The 16,341-nt window shown below is 37.5% G+C and overlaps 4 protein-coding genes across 4 annotated transcripts; 1 reads left to right on the forward strand and 3 right to left on the reverse strand.

Moving 5' to 3' along the window:
• Positions 1–1,008: 1,008 nt before the first annotated feature.
• LOC308137657 (olfactory receptor 52B2-like) lies at positions 1,009–1,944 on the reverse strand (the record flags this gene model as incomplete). The annotated part of the gene is made up of 1 exon (XM_080506419.1): positions 1,009–1,944. One exon carries the CDS (start codon positions 1,942–1,944, stop codon positions 1,009–1,011), a length of 936 nt encoding a protein of 311 aa, XP_080362545.1.
• A 2,967-nt stretch (positions 1,945–4,911) lies between these two features.
• On the reverse strand, positions 4,912–5,814 carry LOC308137667 (olfactory receptor 4E2-like; the record flags this gene model as incomplete). The annotated part of the gene is made up of 1 exon (XM_080506431.1): positions 4,912–5,814. One exon carries the CDS (start codon positions 5,812–5,814, stop codon positions 4,912–4,914), a length of 903 nt encoding a protein of 300 aa, XP_080362557.1.
• Positions 5,815–10,193: 4,379 nt separating this feature from the next.
• On the reverse strand, positions 10,194–11,138 carry LOC308137675 (olfactory receptor 52B2-like; the record flags this gene model as incomplete). The annotated part of the gene is made up of 1 exon (XM_080506443.1): positions 10,194–11,138. One exon carries the CDS (start codon positions 11,136–11,138, stop codon positions 10,194–10,196), a length of 945 nt encoding a protein of 314 aa, XP_080362569.1.
• A 4,153-nt stretch (positions 11,139–15,291) lies between these two features.
• On the forward strand, positions 15,292–16,227 carry LOC308137685 (olfactory receptor 52E4-like; the record flags this gene model as incomplete). Its single annotated transcript, XM_080506454.1, has 1 exon — positions 15,292–16,227. The coding sequence occupies one exon, from the start codon at positions 15,292–15,294 to the stop codon at positions 16,225–16,227; it is 936 nt and encodes a 311-aa protein (XP_080362580.1).
• Positions 16,228–16,341: the final 114 nt, after the last annotated feature.

The following is a 16,341-nucleotide window of genomic DNA, read 5'->3' on the forward strand; positions in this document are numbered from 1 at the left end:
CAATAAAGATAATGAAATAGTTAAAATAAGCTAAATAGGTGTTGTTTACTCATTGTTATTTTGATTTTTATTCAACTTTATTCTGCTGCTGTTCCAGTATGTAAGTGAGTAAGCCACTTATGTGCAGCATTAAGATCAAGCTGTTTTCATTTTGATAGAATTCTTTTGTCATTGTAAACACACATTAACCTTTTTTTTCGATAAATTCATATTGTTGTTTTTGGCAAATATTTCCCATGCCAGTCTTTGAGAGTATTTCAGTTATTTCAAAACAAAGCAAAACATAAATAAATCACACTGTCCATAAATACCACATTTTTATATAATTTTAACAACAATGTATTCTGTATCTAATATGCAGTATTCAAAGCAACACATATATTCACAAAATGCAAAGCAAGTATATGCAGAAATAGCTGGACTGTTTGGCAGAAAACACAAGATTACCAGAAGTCTGAAGCAAGTAAGAAAAACAACACTGACGTTCAACAGTTCTTACATGATAAATTAATTTGAAGCGGGTCCAGTATCATTTGACAAAATAGCAATTCATGCAATACAATTTGTGATTCTTAATTTAAAGAAATCAAAAATACAGTATCCTAAAATAATTCACAAGGTTAGGCATCTTTCTTCTTGTAATGATGATCATCCCAATTAGAATTTAACTCTACTTTTTAGTTCAGAGTGTGAAAATAAGTGAAAAAGAAACAGTGCTCTCATTTTAATATGCACCTGTATATTTGGCCTTTTATACGTGCATTGGGATTGAATCAGTAAACATAAATGTGCTTTAAGCACAAAATATTTCTAAATATCATCCATTTTTACAAAACAATGTTGAGGAATTGCAGTTTCTCATGCAGAATTTCAAATGTTCAAATGTTTATGTCTATCAGAAAAAATCAATGGAAATATTTTTTGTCGGAGAACAAAGACGTAGTATCAATGAATCACATAAGGTAGTGTGAAGTAAACTGCACAAGTGGTGCTTTTCCAGAAAATGTTTTAAAAATTATTTATTTTCTTCCTCAAGGAGTGAATAATTGTTTCTCGTATGTCTTTTGTTTTCAGTCCATAGATGATTGGATTGAGTGCAGGGGGGAAAATTAATGCCATAAGCCCCAAGAATCTCCTGAAATGTGTTGATATGTGTTGCAGTCTGTACGATATGATGGTGAAAAGTCCAAAACACTCCAGAAGTAGGAAAACAGTCAGGTGTGTAGCACATGTCTGCAGGGCTTTGGCTTTTGTGTCCGGTGATTTTGATCGGAAACAAGTGACAAGTATCTGCAGATAGGTGTACAAAATCATCCCGTTAGCAAACAGTTGGGTGACGGCGACTATGACAAGGCCGTACACGTTATTGATGCTTGTGTCCGCGCAGACTAAAGTCAGCAGTGTGGGATTGTCACAGTAGGTGTTCGATATCTCAGAGCGACAGCGAGGTAAACGCAGAAGCATATAAAAAAGGACGCCAATTAATATAAAACAAGTTAACCACACTGCTGTGATTAATTTCATTATGTGGGCATTTGTCATGACGGCGTTGTACTGCAATGGGCAGCATATGGCGATGTAACGGTCATAAGACATGGCTGTTAGGATCAACACACTCCCTGTTGCATAGATGTGAATAAAAAAGGCTTGCGTGACACAAGTTGAGTATTGTATTGTCCCGCTGTTTGTCAGGGTTTCCTTAATGATCTGTGAGAAGACTGCCGAGGACCCTGTCAGGTCATTGATGGGGAGGTTCAGCAGTATCAGATACATGGGCTGGTGCAGAGCTTTGTTCAGCACAATGGTGAGCATCAGCATTAGATTACAGAAAAGGATGATCAAGTAGCTCAGGGTAGAAAAGAGAAATGCTGGAAAGACACTTTCAGAGGAGAAATTTAAGCCTTTTAGCATTAAAACTGTGGAGACGTTGACCTGCGAGTCCATTTTTTGAAACTCCTGCTGCACAGAAAAATTTTAAATCGTTCAACATACGTGCAGAAATAAAAGACCGTAACATTCAGAACGTGATGATTCCCAGGACCTAAAGGCACAAGAAGGACAGACAGAAAACAAATGATTCATTTACACCCAATGAAAATGAGCATCATATTTGGAAACATGCTGTTATCTCGCAGCTGTGCTCGTACCAGCAGTGACCAGCTGGTAGCAAGTTCAGAAGGATTGGCAGCTTTATAGCAGAGATTTCTCACTGAACAGCAGGAAGCTCTCTTGAGGCTTCCTGGTTATAAAGTTGATGTTAAGATTGTTAATGTGCTGGCAGCAGCACAGCCGCATGGGGGGGCTATAGAGAAATGTGAAGGGTATTAGTTACAGAACCACACTGACATAAAGTGAAGATGATTTTTCAGAAAGACATAAATAAAGGAAATTACATAAAAGCATTGTTGAAGGATGGAAAAACTATGTGCTGAATGTTTCCACCTGTGGCATGCTGCATAAAAGCCAGATATCAACAGGTGAAGAGCCTGGGCTGCAAAGCTATAAACAATTGTCACTCATGGAAGAATAACTATGATAATTACTATTAATCTACCGCAGCAATTATTTATTCTAATCACTGGGGTGAATATATTAACAATCAGTATAAAAGTAACTGTTACTGAATCTGTTCTCCCACACTTTGAGCCATGTGGTTACTAGTGCACGCTTGTTTTAACCTCAATTGAAGCTTTTTCACCATTGGTCTACCCTTGATTCACATTCAATTATTATGTCATTAAAAATGTTATGTCAGGAAATTTAGTTATGTTTATCTACAGATAATAGATCACAGCAGTGGTTTTCAAACTTTTTACAGTGTGTACGCCATCTGAAATAAAGTTGAGCTCCCTGAGTACTATCATTATGACTGAACATACAGTGATTACTTGATTACCCAAAACACACACACCACCACCACCCACTTCATACAATACCAGGGCTTTGTGAGGTGGTGCCCGAGGTGGGGGTTTGAGACTGCATACATAACTGAAGCCTGACCCGTCATCTGACCTTGCACCACTTACAAGTTTAACTTTTGGGTATGGCGAGGTGCTCGGTGCACAGGCGGCTTGGTCCAGGCACCCTCACCCCATGTGCTGGGGGGTGTCCCCCACATCAAGTTCAAATCGTAACCAGTCAACAAAACCTCTCACACACACACAGACACACACACACACACACACACACACACACACACACACACACACACACACACACACACACACACACACACACACACCTTATCTTGCCTCACTCGACCAATTATTATTATCTGCCTGTTTGGTTCATTGTGTGTATTTATTTGTTATGATGTGCCAAGTGATCACAAAACCTGTAAAACACCACGGGTACCAATAAAGTAACCTTGACCTTGACCTTGACAGCTACACACCAAACTGTATGTAGGTAGTTAGAATTTGTGTGTTTTTGTTTTATTTCAGTGTAAATAAACATTATTTTTGAAATCATACTTGCTGTCTTATTAATGTGTACAAAGGTGAATAAAATGTTGACATCTTTTGTGTCAAGCACTTTAAAATCCATCAAGCTTTACTCTTAATTTTGATAGTTGTAAATTGTAAATAGCTGTTAAGGGCACTGATGAACTCATACATTTACAATAGAACAGCCGAGGAATGCTTTTATGTAAAGGTAAGAGGTATAATGCGATAGGACCAAAGTAAAAGCAATAAAATAGGCCATGATAAGTAACCATGGGTGCAACAGCTGGAAAGGTTATAAGCAATTATTACAAAATGATTATCATCCTCAAATTGAAAGCTATATAGTTTAGTAATTCATCAATTTATCAACTGATCGGCTTCAATGTTATCAATGGCCCTGCCCCTTCTTTTTCTTCTGTTCGTAACCAGTCAACAAAACCTCTCACACACACACACACACACACACACACACACACACACACACACACACACACACACACACACACACACACACACACACACACACACACACACACTATGTGGCTGAATGGATGGACAATCTGCAGTTGAAATGATAGTTGTCTTGTTCACATATAATGAAAAAAATTGGGAAATTGGCAATATGTAATAACTCAGTTTTTATTTCTTTTTTAGCCTCAAATAGCAACCGTATTTATACTGTATGTCATGTGACCACTCCTGAAGCACATTGTGGCAAAAATGCAATATGTTTTGAGGCTCCACTGTATCTTTAATGATTGTATGGCATTGAACACAAGCATTTTCTTTACAAGCTCAATTTTATTGCCTTGACAAGAAAGCCAAAACAGTGCAAAAAGTGTGATTCATTGAAGCAGGTACATATAAAAAAAAGAGGCAAACACTGCTGAGATTACCACACATAGAATACACACTTTAAATATAGAGCCATAATTAAGCACAAATAAGAACAGGGCATTTTATTTAATTTTCATTTCATGGTATCCACAGTGATAAACACTTCAAAGCAATTGTAGCATAATAAATGTAACTGAATGTCTAATGTGTATAATTAACAATGTATTACAGATATTATATTTGGATGATTTGATGTAACATGATACCTAATATGTTACTTGTTGGCCTTTTCTTTTCTGAAATAATAGTTAAAATAATATATAAATAGATACAAAGAGAAACTGCATCCCAATAACTACATTCATGTATACAAAAGAAACTGCTGTTAAATGTCATCTGCAATACAAAAGATGCTGAAAGTGAGATATTGAATATTTAAAAAATTGTATGAATGTAGTTATTATTGTCCGTGATTGTATTCATAATATTCAGTATACTGAAAGTATTAAAGTGATACCTAAGCTGTCACTTTGTTTTCCTTTCTTATTCAAAATAATATATTTTACAGACATATAGATTAAAAGTTGCGTGACCCATATTAAAAAAGTATAACCCACACTGAATTAGATTACTTTGTTGAACCCACATTTCTTTTCAGGAAGATTATTATGTTCTGTTTAAGTTCATTGGTTTTTAGTCCATATATGATTGGATTTAAAATCGGGGGGAAAATTAAAACCGACACACCAAAGGTCCTCCTCAGAAAAGGGGATGTGCTCTGAAGTCGATGAGAAATGAATGTAAACATAGTGTTGATTTGTAGAAAGAGAAAAACAACCAAATGTGTGCCGCAGGTCTGGATGGCTTTCCGTCTGGCGTCTGTCTGATTTGTCATGATGCACGTACGCAGGATCTGTGCATACGTGTACAATATTATCAACATTGTGCCTCCCTGAAACACTATTATTAAAGCAATCCCATACAGGTTGTTGATGCTGGTGTCCTCGCAGACTAGTTTCAACAATGAGGGATTATTGCAGAACAAGTCCACTATGTTTTTTCTGCAGATTTTAAAACGTACAAACAGTATAAACAATATTAACATAAATGACAAATCTATAAACCATATCAGAAAAATCATGGTGATCAATTTATGTGAATTCATGATAGAATTGTACCTCAGTGGGACACATATAGCTACAAATCTGTCATATGCCATAGCGGTCAACGTCAGCAAGTTTGCAGAACCATACAAATGAATCAGAAATGCCTGCATGACACACGCAGGGTAGGAAACCAATCTGGTCTTCAGCACAATGCTTAGAAGAAACTGCGGAAAAAAAGCTGTCGCCCCTATTATGTCACTAACAGGCAAGCTGAACAGCAGGATAAACATGGGTTTATGCAACTTTTTACTCACAGCAATAGTTACAATCACCAACAGATTAAAAAGGACAATCAATACATAGGTGAGTGTACCAAAGACAAATGCTGGATAAACCTGTGTTGTAGATAAATCCAGTGTTTTCATGGTTAGAAAGTAATATGAGGACATATTTGCCCACATAATCACACAGTTTTGACAGAACTTGTCGAAGCAATAAATAAATAAATAAATAAACAAACAAACAAACAAACAAACAAACAAATAAATAAATAAATAAATAAATAAATAAATAAATAAATAAATAAATAAATAAATAAATAAATAAATAAATAAATAAATAAATAAATAAATAAATAAGTAAATAAATAAGTAAATAAATAAATGGCAGCCTACAAAGTATCGTCCACCTGAAAGAAATGTTTGTATTAACAAGCAGCATTCAGTGAAGTCCAATAAATTGAAATACACGTGTCTGTGTTCTCTCACCTGGAGCTCTGTGTCGTTTTAATCACATCTACACCCTGCTGTGAGGATGAATAAAGAGGTGTGAGTCTTTTAAAAGAGGCACAGATGACCCATGTGATTAAGCACAGGAGTATAGAGACAACTGTTGCGTTAGAAAATGACTGTAATCATTTTGAATGTACACTTTCAATAAGGATTATAGTTAGAAAACCCTACTTAACTTCAACATATCCTATAGGAACAACATGAGCAGTGCAGTTTGCCCAGTGAGTGTGATGAATATTTCAGTTTACTGCTTGAAGGTCCATTTATCTATTTTCTGTGACAGAGGTGTATTTCTTTCACACAGCTGTTTGGTCCTGAGTCACAAAGTGAACTCAATTCAATTCAATAATAAAACTTATATTAATCAAAAGCAATAAAATACATGGCTCATGATTTCTTGAACCATGTTTTACGTTCTAGTTTTTGGAATCGCTTCAAACTAAGCAATAAGCAGGTCTTCTTAAATTCTCCACATTGTACATGAACCAGTTTAGTTTTTTTCTACTATGAGTCTGCATGTTTTGCAAGATTGCTTGTCTTTGCTGGCCAAAACAGTGCAAAGGATCAAATGTGAACCCAAGGAATGCACAATTAATCAAACTTTGGTTGTAACTCCTCATTGTAACTCCTTGTTGTATCTCCTAACCAGACGCCACATTCCCATTTCCAGGATCAGTGACATTCTTTTGAAGGTCCCAATGTGAGAGTAAGTTCATTAACTTACTTTGGGATTCCTTCAACCTGTACTAAGGGTCATATTCACAACCATATGAAAAAGTCATGAGGCCTATGAGACAGCAGCCAAAGTCAATAACATAGAAGGTCTGATCTGCTCGATGGTTGCACTTTTAAAAATGGGTGCAAACATGATACTGCGCGTGCAAACACAGGAATAAATTAACAAGGCACACTGAAGATTGTGTCTGAATGTTTATTTTTGAGCCAGTTTTTATGTGTATAATAGATGGTGCAAAATGGTTTAGCGCTCAGCGGAGATGTTGCTGTAATTGTAAGGAGAGTCAGTTCCTCAGCTGACTTGCATCATCTAGCAACACATCCAATTCCATATTTTGTGCTTGTGGTGGCATCACTTACAGTTTGCAGTGGATTGTCCTCGTGTAAACAGTCTAAGCGCTTGAAAACTCCTGTTTGTGTGTGATACCACTCATTCAGTACCTCACCTGAAAAACACACATGCAAAGTGAAAGTACAATACATTTGTGTGAGACATTGAACATGGTTTATAAACGGTTTTCAGTAAATCAGACCCATGATGTTGAATCTATTGTTGGACTTAAATTGACTAGTTGATCAATTTAAGTCGGTGGCACAGTGGTTCGCCTCACATTGAGAAGTTCAGGCTCAGTCTTTCTTTAATGGGTTTGCATGTTCTCTCTGGGCCTGTTCAGACCTGGTATCAACATGTATTTTGGGTCATCTAGTCCTGTGTGACGTATCATGTGTTTTGGGCTAACCTCTTGAGATCAGATGTTGCTACTGCCTCTACGTCACTTCTACTAAATGGCTCGGCACGTAGTTATGAGTCATCAAGCTTGTGCTGGATGGATTCTCTGCCCAGGCCACTATAAGGCACCATTTCTCTGCTGACTCCCTGACATGGACGTTGATGTTCTTTTCTAGTTTCTTTGGAAAGTTAGAAAGACTGTATAACTCAGAATCACACATTCCCTTAAATGAAAACAGACACTGATGACATTTATGTATTTCATATGACTTATTTTCCTGTAACAGGATGCATCTGTGATGCATGCTGTTCACACTACAAAGACGCATCCCTGACCACCTGGGGAACTGGTTTGAGTATAAGAATTTTGGAGCCTGTTCAGTGTTGTCTTCAGGGCTTGTGTTTTGCCTCCAAGTACTCTGGTTTCCACCTGTAGTGCAAAAACATCAATTGCCCCGAGGTATGTGCGTGTGTGTGTGTGTGTGTGTGTGTGTGTGTGTGTGTGTGTGTGTGTGTGTGTGTGTGTGTGTGTGTGTGTGTGTGTGTGTGTGTGTGTGTGTGTGTGTGTGTGTGTGTGTGTGTGTGTGTTGCGTGTGCGTGTGTGCGTGTGCATGTGTGTCTATGACTGTTTTGTGATAAACTGGAGACCTTTCCAGGTTTAGCTGCGATTGGCTCCAGTGCCCTACAATCCCAAAGAGGATATAAGTGGTATAGAAGATGGATGGATAGATGATGAATGACTGACAAAATTATGGTAAATGTCTTTTTTTTTTTTTGGGGGGGGGGGGTATTGTACTTCGAAACATGAATTTTCATATGGAATTTCTATTACTGTGAAAGTGTCAAGCAGCTACTCACAATCTGTGCATGTGTGTGTGTGTCCATTTCACATGTGATGTTAGACAAATATTTGAAGATTGCCAGAGGCTTGTGTAGATCTGAGAGCAGACAGTTAATTAACAAAGGTGAACACGAACACTGAAACCATCAAGTTATGCTGCTGGGTGTGAGGAATAAAGAGCCAGCGAATGTCTGAAGGTCAACCCTTCAAACCAGGGTGGTTTGAAGGGTTGAAAAGGATCAGGTTGAACAGTGTAGACATGGAGAATAGGACAAGTCTTTATTCTATTAAAGAATGGCAGAATAAGTCTTTATTCTATTTGAGATTATTGAATAAAGAAGAGAGACTTGAAGTAGTGCAGTGAAGTTGAATGAGAGCAAAGGTGATCTGCCGCTCTGGTTGACTGTAGATATGAAGCTTTGCTTGGAATCAAAAGATAAGTTCATCTGTCTTTCATAAAACCCAAACCCTGACAGGGCTTACCTTCTCTCTGCGCTTTATTCCACATACTCCTCTTCCTGCTGTTCTTACTCTCTCTCTGAGTCTTCTGCATCTCCATTCTTTGCAAGTTACCAGCTCCTGATAATGTAGTTCGATCACATTTATAGTGAAGTATTTTATAAATGCACAAAGTCTTTCCTTCCCAATTTCCTCAAATAGTGAAGGGAAAATTCAAAATTAGAAGTTCAAAGGTCAATCTAAGTCCCACTCTCCAAACAGTAATAAACTAGTCTCAATTACATTACAATGTCATTATTCTACACTCAAATATTAGATCTGTCTGGAGTTCAATGTAACCTGTAATTTAACTGGAAGATTTATGCAGCCCCTCGGCGTTTGTATGAGGCATCAGTTATTGAGCTGAGTGTGAAAAATCATGCATACATATGCATCCTTTACACTGGATGACACCTCATTCAGAATATATATTCAACAAAGTTGTCATTACATGGTTTAGCCAATATCTATGAACTAAACATCACACAATAGTGGAACAATCTCCCTTTTTTAAATTTTGTTTCATTACCAAACAAAAGTGGAAAATTAATAAATGTCAACTCACTTGCTGTTTTAATATGTGACTTTAACCATCTGTCACAGTCTGAAGAGAAAAAATACACATGACTAACAAACTATGTTTCAGAAAAGCTGGATTTTATTATTATGTGGAGGTGAATTTGAGCACACAAGAAAATATGAAAAGGACGAGAACGCACACACACACACACACACACACACACACACACACACACACACACACACACACACACGCACACACACACACACACACACACACACACACATATACCTACATCAGCAGTAGCGCTGTTACTTCTAAGAATGAAATCACGGTTGTTGAAAAAAAATGTGCAATTATATTTAGAACAAATTGTTCATGTCACGATTCAATCACCTTGTAAGGTTGATGTTGTCTTCCAAGTGCAGGCACATCCTAAAAATTAGATTGCAAAGAAATGTATTCATGAATTTCTACTGTGAAATGGCCCTATAGTTTAGATTTCCTCCATATAAACTCAAAGCCTTGATAGCCACTAAAATAGAATCAACAAAAATGTGTGATGTGCCAAGATTGGAGATATAACTGACAAAATAATAAACATTTATTTCTTATTAACCTATATTTGTATTTTAGAGTGTCATGGGCATTGTCGTTCATGAAGGCAGGCATTTAAATGCTTTTAAACATTAACAAAATGCTGTTGACACCCTGATTTGTAGGAAACTCAGCAGAGTGGATCGTATCTCACTTGTATACAGCCCATACACGATTGGATTCAGGAGTGGCGGTACAAGAAAAATCAGCATGCCCATGATCTTCTGCAGGTCAGCAGAGACATTCTTGAACCTGTGAGATAAAATAGTGAAAGTTGCCACAACCTCAAATATGAGCAGAATAAGTAACTGAGCAACGCACGTGTTGACAGCTTTTGTCTTTGTCTCAGACGTACTTGTCACCAGACACGTGATGAGGATTTTAACATAAGAGAACACCTGGACAGACACACTGATCGCCTGCATGACGGCTGTGTTGAACAGTCCTATGATGTTATTGAGTGCTGTGTTTCCACAGGTGAGCTTCAGGAGCGACGGGTTATCACAGAACACGTTCATGATAACCGATTTGCACCTCGGAAGCCTCGCCTGCAACGAGAACAACAGAACAACCAAGACAAGATCCAGACCCCAGACGAGAGAGATTATACATATGATAACTCTCGGGGTCATAACAGTGCTGTATCGTAGCGGCATGCAGATGGCAACATATCGATCAAATGACATCGCTGCAAGAATAAACAGAATCCCCCCTCCGTACATGTGCAAGAGGAATGCTTGTAAAACACAGAGGGGGTAGTAAACCCTGTGCGTCTCTGTGACAATGTCTGAGAGCACTTTTGGCAGCATGGCAGTGATTCCTATCAGGTCATTGAGAGGGAGACTGAACAGGATGAAATACATTGGCTTGTGAAGGTTCCTCTTCAGAACGATCAGAGTCAGCAGAGTCAGGTTGCAGGAGATGGCAAAAAAATAAATAGCAATACCGAGAAAGAATATGGGAAACTTTCCTCCAGGTGGAATAAAAAATGGATCCAGGGTTAAATTGGAGATGATTGCAAAAGAGGAGTTTTCCATTACTAAAAAAAAATATTAGTGTGAGAAGCGACAATCATGAAAATTCATTTTCAGAAATTCAACAGCTGGAGAAAGAACAACACATTACATAGTGGAGTAGAACTGAGTACTGCTCTGCGTGTGCTGCTTTATTTGAAGTCGCCATGACTTGTTCACGTCATTTGTTGCCTTTGGGATTATCCCTTCCTGTCATAATCAGTCCATCAATCCATCCATCCAATTTCAATGTTTATGACCTTTATCTGGAACGTGATTGCAGGATGCTGGAGCCTACCCCAGCCAACACAACAACATGTAACAAGCATGTCTTTGCTTGGTGGGAGGAAGACATAGTACCAACAGAAAGCACATGCAAAGCAAAGGGAGAATATGCAAACTACACACAGAAAAGTCAACATTTTTGTACAGTGAATGTGTTCACCACATAATTGTGCAACTTGCAGTTTGTACATCTGTCACATTTTTCACATCTGATATGTGATAATACAGGTACAATTGTTGCTATATTTCTAAAAGCTCTCTTTTATCACCCGTAGTTTAGTTTTTCAACTGTGCTTACAAAACCATTCATCACATTTCTGTCAGATTTCAAGTTGATTTTTGTTCATCAACCCTATTTTTAACATCCATCCATCCATCCATCCATCCATCCATCCATCCATCCATCCATCCATCCATCCATCCATTCATCCTTGGTGTAGGCAATCAAATATACATTTAAAATATAGTATAAAATAGATTAGGATAGAAGTACGAGTTAGTATCTAGTATTTGTATTAGAAAACCCAGTAAGTAGAGGAAGACACAGCTTTGAGAATTATTAGCAATTGCAGTGAGTGAATTAAGAAAAATTGTATATATCATCATCATTCATTTCAATTATTTTTTTTATTTATAATATAGTAATAGCTTTCTCCAATCGTACAGACACACACATACTAATGTAAAAGAAGTATGTTTTGCAGTGTTGATATATTTTGCAGCTTGTCATCTAAAAGGCAACACTGTGATGTGACAGCACGTATGTCAAAATATCAGTATTACATCAGAAACTGTGTCAAAACATATTTAATAATGAATTCCTTTGAGATATGATGAAGCAATGTTATTAACTGTGTGACACTTTAATTAATCCCTGGATAAATGGTAACCCTCCAGTTGATAATAAGATGCTGTTGGATAACACTCACGGGAATCAGGTGTTTACAAGTTGTTACGTATGTTTTTGTAGTTGAACTTGGAAATACTTGCTTTCTGTAATCTAACATTGGATGTGTTATTATGGACAAAAGTTAACTTCTTACATTTGTCTTCAATTACATTATTTTCTTCACTGCATTTGTTTCCTGATGTCTCTGTTACATGATTTTTGATCATTTTCATATTATATTGCATCATTATGCAATGTATCTATTACAGCTGCATAATTTGAAATTAAGTTTTTTTTTTTTTTATTTCTCTGCAGAGAATAGCAAATTGAAATTGAAATGGTCACAGACCACTGGAAACCGCAAGTCTGGAGCTTCACACAGGGGGGCAGTGAAGTTAATGATGACGAACAGTTTTAACCCTGTGAAATGGACAAGATGGACCCTTGAGCCATTTTGACAATTAATTTTAGCCACCTAATTACTCTGTTTGCTCTCTCTCGCCTAACTTCTGGCCTTTAGCCAGGTCTCCCTCGATTTATCTCAAGAGACCTTCTGGAAAAATTGAAATTGAAATTGACTTTCTGGAGCGCTTGATCATTTGCTCTGTGTGATTACACTTTCTTCAGTTTTAAACTCTTTTTTAGCACTCATTTTACTTACCATACTTCCATATGCTCATTTACATGACAGTGTTAGATATGAAAACTCATCAACGATAGAAACACTGAAAACAATGGATGCTGTTGTTTGTTTTCGTGATGAAGCCACACAGATGTGTGCAGAGAAAAATATGCCATAAATATTAACAATGGTGACACAAATTATTATGGACAGACAACAAAGTTCGATTGTTACTGACTCTTAACTATAAATCTCAGGAGAATATTGACTGGGAGCCATGCCACTCCGGAGGCTGCCATTGTTGTTATTGTCTATGTATATTAGCAGAGTTTACACCACAATGAAGCCCAAGCGTTTTTGAAAAGTTCCACCTTGGGAGCCATTTCCTAAATGTTTTGTTTTAAGTGACTCTGAGCACTGATGTGATGACGGGCACCCAAAACGTGAAATTGTTGCTGTATAAATGGGCCCCATAGTTCTTTTATCCTCAGCTGGGTTGCAGGGACCCGGGCACTTTCTCACACAGTTATCCCCACACACACTCCGAGTAGAGTAGAGTAGAGTAGTGCCTGGACACAGGGTGCCTGGACACAATCCATGCAGCTACAGGGGATCATCATCCAATTCCAAGGTCGGTGGTTCAATCCCCATCTTTGTCAGTCCATGTGTCGATGTGTCCTCGAGCAACAAAATAAAAACTGAGTCGTTTCAAAATATGTGCAAGCACATTGCATAGCGTTCCTTACAATTGGGTTGTGTGTAAATATGTGTGCTTGAGGGGATGACTGATTACCAATCATGTAAAGCATGTTGGGTCTGCTGAAAGAGATAAAATGTGTTGGTCATTAACGGGGAAAACACCAGCAAAAGTCCTGTTAGCCTGCATGTTCAAGAATGAAATCTTCCTTTAGTGATGCTTCAGTGCATTAAAAGTATCAACGTTTTATTGATGAATGACACTCTGGATCAACCTCTACATTCATGTTGACTAATAATAACGCCATAAGAACCTTCTCTCTCTTCTTCACCTCCAAAACAACATTATTCACCAAACAGCTATACCCACAATGCTGCTTTATAGTGTTGGGAATAAATTCGGCCAGTTTATCACACACTGAGGATTTATAAAAAAAATAATAAAAAAAAATGTGTGTTTCAGATGTATAACTTTATTGTCATAAAGCTGTCTCGCGGTCCAACTGACTCTTAGCTGACTCAACTGACTCTTAGCAGAAACTATCAGCTTCTGCAAATCACAGGTCCATAAGTGCCCAAATCACCTTCTTAAAAAAAAATAAAAATCAATAACAATTTGTATTTCCCTGTGTTTTAAACCTAAACAAAAAACAAATCTGCACTCAACAGAGCAGGTAGGACATGTTTTACTTGCCTGAATACAAACTCAAGTGAGAATAAGGATCCTGAGAGGTGTTCAGTTGCATCTCTTTTATACGGAGGGAATAAAAATTTATTTTAGAATTTGTATCTGAAAGCAATACATTGTTATATTTCAGTACAAATATTGAGAATCTACTACCTAAACAACTGAGACAATGTTACTGATGCATTATTGCACTGTGCTCAAATTAATTTAAACTTCTGTGGAACTTTGGTGAACCACATCATGCTCACATTTTTATTGGGAATAAATCTTTTTTTTTTTTTTTATCAAACTCAAACTTTCAGTTTGTTTCTAATAAAATGTTGCTCAATCGTGAGTTTGTGCTTCACTATAATACAGTCAATGACCTATATTGACTTTGCAGTTTCTTACTTAATCATGTTATTTCGAAACAATAACAATATTACTGTTGCGCTGCACTGAACTAGAACCAGAAAAACAAGTCCAGTCACAAAAATATATTTTATACTGCATTAATTGGGAGTGTTCTTTTTCTTAAGTTCAAAGTGAAGCATTACCACCATGTATACATTTGGGAATTAACAGGGAAAACATTGATTCGATGGTAAATGTTGTTCGCTCTGGAAATAAAAGGTGTCGACTGCTTGCAGTTGATTTGGGATTCATCCTCCTCCAGGAAGGTATTCACTCATACACATCAACAAACAGCTTTACAGCTTTATAGTTCAACATGTTAACTGTCATATGAAACTATCTGCATGTTTTTGACCATTTTAATAGTATTTCTATTAATCTTGTCATCAATGAGTAATTAAAGATTTTGCTGGAGAACAAGAAGATATTTTTATTGACGGTTTGAAAAGGCTGCAGCTGAAAGATTGCGAAAGATATATTTATTTTTTTCTTGTTCATGCAACTAGATTCTTAGTATTTTGTTCCCTATGTGTTATTTTTTCTTTAAACATATTCTTAATGCATTTTTTTTTTCTGTTTCAGGTTCTCTATCAAATTTAGCACAATGGGAAAAAATGACACTATTTTGGGCGAACTCCTTGAGATCCAAGGCTTTGACATCTCTCCAAAGTTTATCTACCCTCTCTTTTTCCTGCTCCTGTTTGTTTACTTGTCTCTGCTCTTTTCCAACATCGCAGTCCTGGTGCTCATCATCACTGAGAAGAGTTTGCACCAGCCGATGTACATCCTCTTCTGCAACTTGTCTGTCAACGATCTGATCGGTAACACGGTGCTGCTGCCTCAGCTGATGGCTCATGTCCTCTCCACAGAGAGGTTTGTCACCTACAACCAGTGCGTAGTCCAAGCCTTTTACAGCCACACCTTCGGATCAGCGTCGCACATAATCCTTGTCATCATGGCGATCGACAGATATGTGGCAATTTGTCACCCCTTGAGGTACAGCTCCATCATGACCAACAGAACTGTGGTTGTGCTGTCAGTGATTGCCTGGGGCTTGTCTTTGGTGCTGGTTTCAATTCTGATCGGCCTTACAGTGCGACTGTCCCGCTGTCGGTCGATTATACAAAATGCATACTGTGACAATGCATCGTTGTTCAAGCTGTCCTGTGATGACGTGTCTATCAACAATATCTATGGTCTCTTTTTCACTGTGCTGCTGTTTACTTGCTCCATGGGAGGCATAGCCGTCACCTACTTCAGAATAGCTGTCATCTGTTGGATTAAGAAAAACAAAGAGTTGAATAACAAAGCGCTGCAAACCTGTGCAAGTCACCTTGTTCTTTATCTCATCATGCTCTGGTCCGGGTTTCTAACAATCATACTACACCGCTTCCCAAAATATCCGGACTTAAGGAAGATTGCGTACATTTTATTCCACGTTGTCCCTGCTAATTTAAATCCAGTTATTTATGGGATGCAGACGAGATCATTACGGTATAAAATTATCCAAATAATGCAAAAAAAAGTTATTCCAAAGTAATAGTGTTTACATTTGATCTGAAGACATGATTGCAGGGTGGTCCAGTTACAAATTGTCCAATTGGGCTTGCTCTTGTATTCAACGCACATTTTCAAATTCAACACAGATGCTTGT

This window comes from Blennius ocellaris (genome assembly GCF_963422515.1).
Source record: "Blennius ocellaris genome assembly, chromosome: 2".
NCBI classification, from domain to species: Eukaryota; Metazoa; Chordata; class Actinopteri; order Blenniiformes; family Blenniidae; genus Blennius; species Blennius ocellaris.